We start from the raw sequence: 9,233 nt of genomic DNA, 5'->3' as shown, positions 1-9,233 counted from the left end.
ACTAACCCATCATTAATTATTCTAACTTGCCTGTTTAATCCTAAAAAATCTTAGAACTTCTGGGTTTTAGAAACCCTATTCTTCTCTTCTCATCCACCAATTATTCCTTAACGAGACAAGAGACAAAATAGTGAAAAAAATTGTGGTGAAGGTGAAAGAGGAAAAAAATTCATCTTTCTATCTCAATTAACCCTATTTGTGCCGTTTTTGTGGACTTTCACAGCAAGTTGGATTTGTTCTCTGGTCAGAGAAAAATGGAGCAGTGAATTCCACATTCGAACCCCACCAATCAAGAGTATAGAATGTAGAGGAGACTTGTTCTAGAGAGAGAGAGATGACTCGGTTTGTTAGCACTCAGTTGAGAACTTGAGTTAAATGGCATTTTATCCAGGGATGATGAGATATTTAAAGGTTTCTGAGGTAGGAGGAGGTTGCAAGCCTGAAACTCTCTCTCTCTCTCTCTCCATCCGGATATTCTCGCTGGGTTGCTGGCCCTGTCAGATATTAGGCGCTTCCTCTTGAATTGAACCCAAACATGAGAACAAGAACAAACGTGGAAGAGGTATACCGGAAGATAGAAATCCGTAATATATCTCCAACCAATGTCCCTAACTCTAACAATGATCTCTATGCTGTGCTTTACATGGATAGAGACTGCAACTGCAGGAAGAAAATTGATTTCAACAACGCAAATGGTTCCAACCCCACAATGGAGTTCGAAGTCAAGGAGTCGAACATCAACAGCGGTTGCGTCCAACTCGTGATCAAACTGCGTCGCCAAAGGACCTTTATAGACACACACGTTGGAGAGGTTCGAGTAGCAATCAAAGATCTATTTGAGAACCGCAATTCAACCTTATGGGGAAGACCCACTATCAGTAATCCGATAATGAAGAGCAGATGGTTTGGGCTTGGGAGGCCGCAGCAAGAAGGAACACTAGATATCACGTATAATTTTGGTAAGGATACCTTCCTAAGGAGAGCCGCAGCTCCTGTTCGTGGCCACACCGGACAGATACTGAGCTGGATCGCCCAACTACTAGCGGTCATCTCTTCGATTGTAACCGTGATCAGCTGTTGGACTCACCCAGATGAGTAACCCACTGAGTTGTTCTTTATTTTCAGCAGAACAATGTGATCTGTTGTATGAAGATCTCATCTGATTTGTTTCTTAATTTGTTTTCACTTTTTCGATGATTTGTCTTTGGTTTGACGCTTCGTTGTTTTGTTTTGGTTTGATTTTAAATAAGAGAGAACCAGAAAACTGAGAGAAAGTTGTCATTGTAGATTTCCACTCTCTCCTCCTCCTTTCGCCTTCCTACAACAAGATTCTAACTGAATGGAAGAAGATCAAGAAACGGAACTAAGCTCAAAAATAGATTAGGGTGTTAGTCTTACCAAAATTTCAACTTAATTTCCGATTTCTAACTATTTCATAAACAAATCAAGGAAAGCAGAGCTCTCCTAATTAACATTTTTTTCTTCAGAAAAGTATCCATAATTAACTCTTTTTCCCATAATTTACTTAGGGGTCATTTGGCAACTCTTTTTTGAAAGATCTTCTAAAGCTTTGACAGTCAAAAGATAATGTGAGCTTTTATATCAAGATCTTAGCAGCTTGACTATTTTGTGCAAAGACCAAGTGAAGAAAAAAAAAGGCAAAAACTTTTATTTAGAATTTCTCGAAAATAATCCGAAATGGACTTCACATGTTTTTTCAAGGCTGCTGCTTTCAACAACTAGACCTTTTCTCAACCAAATAAAAAAAAATCAAAACGTAGGCTGCCAGGTTTCTAAAAAGCCAAACAACCTGCATGAAAAAACACACCAAAAGGAATAGCTTCTAATATGTTTGGAGGACATTCATGCAGCGGCTTCTAGTATTCTCAGGTAAGCCACATATTGAAAGCCAAGAAGTTGTGCTTAGTGAAAATCCTAGAAAATAAAAATAAAAAGATTATCCTTGAGCATATAAAAATCAACTCCCAATTAACCTAGTTTAGGTAGCTTTTACACGCTGCTGAGTTTGGCTGTTCCCTGTACTCACCGTTCAAACAGCCTCTTGCAACCTTGTATTAAATACGGAGATATTCTCAATATAAGGCTGAAAAGGCTATTAAATGGGCTTTGCACTGATCGAAGCCGGATGTCAACCCAGATTTGTTTAACCATCTAATGTTTTTTTTTTTGCCAAAACTTGGGTTTGTATTCTGAACCAGTCAAACCTGCTGAAACTTAAAACTGGCTATATGTTTTTGGGAGAATGACTAATCAGCCCAGATCAGAATTTTATAACCCCATAGTACGAGGGGAATGCAACCTAACTGTGAAATTCACGGGCAGGATGTGATTTATAGGAGGAGAGGGCTAGTAGTAGGGGGGGCTGGAATTCAGAATTCTGCATCGGGTGTTTCCGTACTTCTCTGTATGTTTTTTTCTTTTTGGCTTGCAGCAATTTGAATTATGAACATGGTTAAAGGCGTCTTGACTCTGCAGGGGTCTCTCACCCTTTTTCGATAGTCAAAGTGAGGAAAAAGTATTGCGTTGCTTTTATTTATATTTTTATAAATAAGTTTTCCTCTTCCATCCAAAGAAAATATTAATGATTCGTTTGTTTTTAGGAAGTTATGTAGCTGAATAAATGTTTTTACTGGAGTAAATATTTCACAGGGAATACTTAATCAGATAAGAACATTTCTCTATATTCTTTTATATTTTTTATGTAAATAAGAAAATAATCATTTTAGTTTAAAAATCCATTTATTAAAAAGGGTAATTTTGTTTCATCCCAGTGTTGGCAATTTTTTCTAGGTAGTAAAGTTATTTATCCACCTAAGAGATGATATCACTTATTTTCAAGGAAAATAAATTTTCCATAGAGTTCACTGGATCTGAAAAAAAAACATAGGTGTCTTGATGAATGGGAACCAAAGTTCCATTAACCAACTTTCTCCCCTCTCAAAACCCAAAGAAAAAACAGGCCCTACATAAAAAGAGTGAAACAATAATGAAAAAAGATGGTGCCCGTTGGAGAATCCAATGTCACAACAATACAACCTATCCATGGGCCACTTAATGTATTGTGTTGGGTTCTCGCTGGCTTCAACCAAATCCATCATAAATCCTCTGAGTACCAACCCATAGTCTGATCTCAGTTTAACTAGTTTTTGGCTATGACAACTCTAGAACTTTGCAAAAAAAAAAAAAAAACTTAAAAAATTAAAAGGGTCATTTCCATCCTCCAATTAGGATGGAAATACCATTTTAGGTCAAAAACAAATGATATTGGAGATGTCGTTGATAGATCAATTAGACAATCAATTAAATAATTAAGCATGCTTTTGTGATACTATTTAAGTTTGAAAAGGCCACTTTTGACTCAAAAGTTTAAAATATCACTTTAATAAAATTAATTAATAAATTAAATAATAAGTAAAATTGTTCAATGTAAATATGTAAATTAAACCATTAAGTAAGATTTTAAAAATCAATCTAAAGATCGGACCGCTTTAGTGGTTTGATAGTTTGGTCTAAATGGATCAGCCCATGACTTTTTAAAAAATCAAAAATAAAAAATAATTAAAATAAAAATGATCCAAAAAGCTCTAGGCCAAGTATAAATGATTTTATAACCATGCAATTAAGTAAATTAATTAAATTATTAACTAAGTTGAGCTAAGTAAGTAGAACAACTAAAGAAACTAAATAAATTAATTAATTAAGTCAACTAAGAGAATTAGCTATTTGAGTAAACTAAGCAAAGTAAATAGAGTAATTAAATTAAATAAAGGGAAAATTCCTTATTAGTACCCTATACTTTGGGCCTAGTGTCCTTTGTTCCCCAAACTTTAAAATGTGACAATTCAATACCTAAACCTTCAAAACGTATCAATCAAGTACATGTTGTTAATCAACTGTTAACCAGCCATTAAATGATGTTATATAAACATATTTTATTATTTTATTCATTATTTAACATACTCGGTAAACCCGACTCAAACCCCACCCCACAGGACACAATCCAATTGCTAGGTTTAGTTAGAATTTTCTCGTTACACGTTGGGCAACGCGACTTTTGGTTGGACCGAGGCCGACTGTGGAAATTGGACAGGAGAGTTCTCATGGGGAAACAGGAATTCTCCCTTGCTTTCTCTGACACTGAAACTGGTTTGGACGCACGCGCTTCTTCATTTAGACCTTTTGGGTTCTTTTGTCACCTTCTCTCTCAACAGTCAACAGTCAAGACGAGAATTATAACCCAGAAACAAGAAGAAGCAGCATGGAGGACGTGTCCAACAAGATCGTCATCAGCAGAGTCTGTTTCACCAACGACACCAATCTTAATGCCGTGGTTTACGTGGACGAGAACAGGCACCACAAGTCGAGAATTGATCTTAAGGACTTCAATGATTCAATCTTGGGAGTGGAATTTGTTGTTAAAGGATCATAAATCCAATTGCAAAAGGCCACCACGGAGACCAGATTGACGAATTCAATTGCAAAAGGCTGTGAGCATGGTGTGAGGACTAAATCCAATTTCGCCACCACGGTTTCATTAGATGTGCGCTCGAATTAAGGAGTGAATTTCACCAATATGGGTGGTCAGCTGTTTGCCACTAGTCCATACTTGTTTAATTAATTCAAGGCTAGGTTCGGTTTTTTATTTTGTGACTTGAATTGGATTGGGCTGGTTCAGTTTTGATTCAAAAGGGATTGAACAGGGTCTATGGCCTTTACACCGACCTCACAAGTCACAGCCCCATCTCACCATATGTATTGGAAACATCTGCTGCAAGCCTGTAACTATTCCTTGCGAGCCCTAATGCAACGCACATGATGTTTTAAATTTGAGAATTTCTTTCCATTGCAGGCGAGTTTTATTGACTGCTATAACGATGGTTACAGCATATGTGCTATTGGAGTGTGCTTATTCTGTGTGCTCACCGGAGTGTCCCTACCAGCTGCTCTGGACTTGTCACAAACCCCAATTCAGATTTTCTGCACTACCTTCTATATGTGACGAGAAAAGATGTGTAGAGATCATCAATATCCTACCAACCTCACCACACAAAGGGTTTATTTCAATATTGGAGATTAATAAGGGATATAAACCCATCTTACAGTGCACATCCAAGAAGGTTATCAATCTTGGTGGATGGGTCCTTTTATGTATCCTGCACAAGGTGGAACATGGTTAGAATAATTCTAAAAGGGGATCAGTTGGGTTTTTTGTATGACTTACATTCATATAAGATTGAATTTTAATTTGTACCTCATGATTGTTTTTCTCATTCCACTCTTTTAGGCTGTGTTTGGTTTGAAGGAAAAAATAGGAAAAGAAAAGGTAAGATAAGAAAACCTTTACAAATCTTATATGTATTTTTCTATCTTTTCCTTCTTTTTTCTGTCTTTTCCGTCGAACCAAACATATCCTTAATTTCCGCTACTAATTAGCATGTCGTAACTCGTAATATAACTTTCCTACCGAAATGACTTATTTACTTACAGAACAATTTTTGAGTGAAAAAACTAAACAAATGCATTTGTAAAATCACCTTGGGTTTAACATTATCCATGGTATTGGTCTGACAGAGGTGTGTCCCTGTATTGTTAGGAATCTTAATAACTTCGTCTAAAATATAATAAATGGGTGGTTGAAAGTCCTCCAGTGGCAGCAATTGGCAAGGTCCCTAATCCCTATGCAAGGACCACAAGCTGCTGGGTCAATAGAAAGAATATTGCTGAATGAGTCAATTAGGAGAAAGTCAGATCTGCTACCAACCTGAGGTTCCCACCATGCCTAACAAATTAATACAGCTGCTTTTTGAGCTCAGTTTTGAAGGAGTACAAATATAAATGTGTAGAGTGCAATATTATGTATTATGTATGTATTTATATTGTATATATTTGCATTAACATTTTTTCCTTCCAAATTGAGCCTTGTGAACATCATGAATGATATGGGAGATATTTCCAATGTATGGCTACAATGGTCAGTTAGAACGGTATTAGGAGTAGATCCCTGCCCAACTAGGAGAGAAGCAAGTAAACCATCTTTTTTTTATTTGCTAAAAACATGGTGAACTTCTAAACATTTTAAAATATTTTTCTTATCTTAATATATATATATATATACTAATAATTAATGTATTAATAATATATTATTTATGAAAGCAACTTGCTGATTTTCTTTCTTTTGGTTCAACAATAACTTGCACTTTCGTGAATGCTAGATATAGCCTTATAGTATCATTCAAATGTTTTTACCCAGTAGACTGAATCTGGATCTCCTGCCAATAAAATAAGTTTCAACACCCTCCCAACATGATCCGATAACGCATAATTCATACGAGATGGTTCCCACTTTTATGGTAGGTCTCAATCCCGGAATGGGATCCGCTCCTCACACAGGGGCGCTTCACAGGCACATTTACCATGTATTGGGAACATCTCCAGTGAATAATAACTTATAAGTATGTAAAATGTTCTCAATACATGATAGGATGTGCGTGTAAAATCCGTGTGAGGCGCCCTCAGGAACAGATGCTGCCACCTCAATCCCATGGTAAGATATGCGAAGTCAGATCATATCAGAAGGGTGTTGGAACCTGTTTTGTTGGCAGGTGACCCCTCTCACTAAACTAGGGTGGCGGGGCTAGATTAACTGTTGACATCCCATCTTATTATTTTCTTTTGTCTGTTCAATAAGCACGGCTTGTTATATGATCATTAAAATACGCAATTCTTATGGTACCTAAAACTCTTTTATATCAACCACACTCTCCCATGTATTTGAATTAAAATATCAAGTTGATTGGATTTTGTTTTTTTCTTTTTCAAGTTGATGGGTTGAGTGTGATATATATATATATATATATATATATATACTTGCTTAGAATTTTCTCCGTAACGCGTGGGTGTGGGAGATGGACGTAGGTTGCGCTGCGCTGAGACTGAGTAAACTGGAAAAGCAGACTTTGCAGAAGAAAAAAAATAAACAAACGAGACTTGTTCGAAAGTGGTGAGACGATGACTTCTATAGTTGATTAGCTCTATATATTCCTTTCTTCTCTGTGTGTCTGTTACTGTGTATTTGTCCTTGCCCTTTCTGAGTTCAGACTATGCGCTTCTTCTTCTTCTTCTAGGGTTCTTCCGTCACCTTCTCTCACGAATCACGACGAGAATTACAACCCATGAGCCAAGACACAACAAAGAGAAGCATGGAGCACGAATCCAAAAAGATCGTGATCAGCGGACTGTCTTTCAACAATAGCACCGATCTCTATGCAGTGCTTTACGTTGATGATAACAGGTTCCACAAGTCCAAAATTGATCTTAATAACTTTAATGGTTCCAACTTGAGCTTGCAATTTGCTGTCAAAGGATCGGACATCCGAAACAGTCGCGCCCGACTTGTGATCAAACTACGTCGCAGAGGCACCTTCTTAGACAAACACATTGCAGAGGTTCGCGTTGACATCAAGGAGCTCTATCAACACAGGGGAAAGAGCACTCCATTCAGTAAACAGATAGAGAAGAGCAAATGGCGGTTTTCGAGGAAGCAAGAAGTAGGCCGAGAAGTAAATATAAAGTACGGTTTTGAGGATACCTCCGGCATCAAAGTTCTTCCTACTTGTTATGCCGTGCTAGCGAGGGTCGTCCCTTGCCTTGTAGCGGGTTTTTTTAGTTGTGCATCGGCACCGGCTGGTGGCAGCTTGATCAGCCATTGTTTCTGCTTTTGTCCTGTATACGTAAATGTATCAGCATAACCTGGCTCGCTGATCAATGATAAGATGATGAACAAATCACACTTTGCATGAAAACCCCGCTTGAATTAATTATATTGTTGTGTTTCTTGTTTCTTTGTTTAATTTCTCTCTCCCTCCCTTTTGTTTTTGTTTCCTCGTATTCCTTGAATTTTGTTGCGCAACTTCTGAATTGACAACATCGTGAAGATGAAAGTCTAAACTTTATTCTGTGCAATTGTTTGTTCTTTCTTTTTTTCTTTGAAATCCTCTTAAAGATAGCACCGTGTTCATCTCAGAAGAAAGTGTAATAATATCTTACTAATTTCTGAGTGAACAGATTAAACAAATGCAATTTCTAAATAAATCACATTTGGTATGATGAAGTTTCGTACGTCTTTGTGGAGCCACTGCAATATATCAAAGGCTTTGATTCTCCGTTTTAGCTCTGTGAATTCATTTGTAAAATCACCTTGGATTTAACATTATCCATGGTTTTGTTCTGACAAAGGTCTCCTGTATTGTAAGGAACCCTAAGGCCATGTTTGGTTTGAAGGAAAATGTAAGAAAAGGAAGGAAAAGGACCACGAGTGTCTGGCTGAGGGTTACTATTCAATTGTCAATAATAAAATGTAATTAACTCTTTCAAAAATATATATAGTAGCTGAAAACTCCTCCTCCAATCGCAATCGGCAAAGCCTCTACCTTACCTTGCAAAGGACCACGAGTGTCTGGCTTAATATAAAATAAGCACACAGTATGCAAAACCAGGTCATGACTAAGTTGATTCTGTGTGACTATCAAAAAGAAAAGACAAAACGTTGACTCACTGAGTTGTATTAGAACATATTTGGATGAGTCAATTAGGAGAGCAGGTAGAGAAGAATCTTTTTATTGATTTGTTAATATCCCAATGAGTGCTAATTAAGGCATTGAGAACTTTAAATTATTAGAATGAATAATTGGGTGCTTTTTTGCACAAATTTTAAAATTTTATTCTAAACATTTTAAATGTTTTTCTTATTTACGTATTGGTTTATTACATGGTATATACAATAAATATACACACATAAATTCCATTTTATATATGGATTATACTAATAATATATTGGGGTTTTTATTATTCAGTCCACTCATAAACTTTAGTACAAATTATAAGGATGGAACATGACAAGTGGGAAAATGACTCAAAATTCAAGGGGGTAGTGAATCATAAGTGGAGGTGTTAGTAAATAAAACCCAAAAAAAAACAGATAAAAATTCAAGAGGTGGACTGAATTCTAAATTTCCCTAACATATTATAATTGTACAGTAAAATACTTAAACCTCCCCCCCCCCCCCCCCTCTATTCCCACTCAACTAATACTTCATTGAAATTATGCCTAATGAATTATCAAAATGTCTCTTTTATCCTTTCTAATTCTTCAACTTTCCAAACTAGTGGAATTACACAGAAGTCAATTCAAATTGAACTGAATTGTTCTACCT

The 9,233-nt window shown here is 36.5% G+C and overlaps 1 protein-coding gene across 1 annotated transcript; it reads left to right on the top strand.

Annotated features, from left to right (window-relative positions):
• The first annotated feature begins 535 nt into the window (after positions 1-535).
• On the top strand, positions 536-1,099 carry LOC148791507 (protein SRC2-like). Its single transcript, XM_088888204.1, has one exon. The coding sequence runs from the start codon at positions 536-538 to the stop codon at positions 1,097-1,099; it is 564 nt and encodes a 187-aa protein (XP_088744330.1).
• Positions 1,100-9,233: the final 8,134 nt, after the last annotated feature.

This window comes from Nelumbo nucifera, chromosome 5 (assembly GCF_055504915.1).
Source record: "Nelumbo nucifera cultivar China Antique chromosome 5, China Antique-T2T, whole genome shotgun sequence".
Taxonomy (NCBI): domain Eukaryota; kingdom Viridiplantae; phylum Streptophyta; class Magnoliopsida; order Proteales; family Nelumbonaceae; genus Nelumbo; species Nelumbo nucifera.
This window is presented reverse-complemented; position numbering and strand designations above follow the sequence as displayed.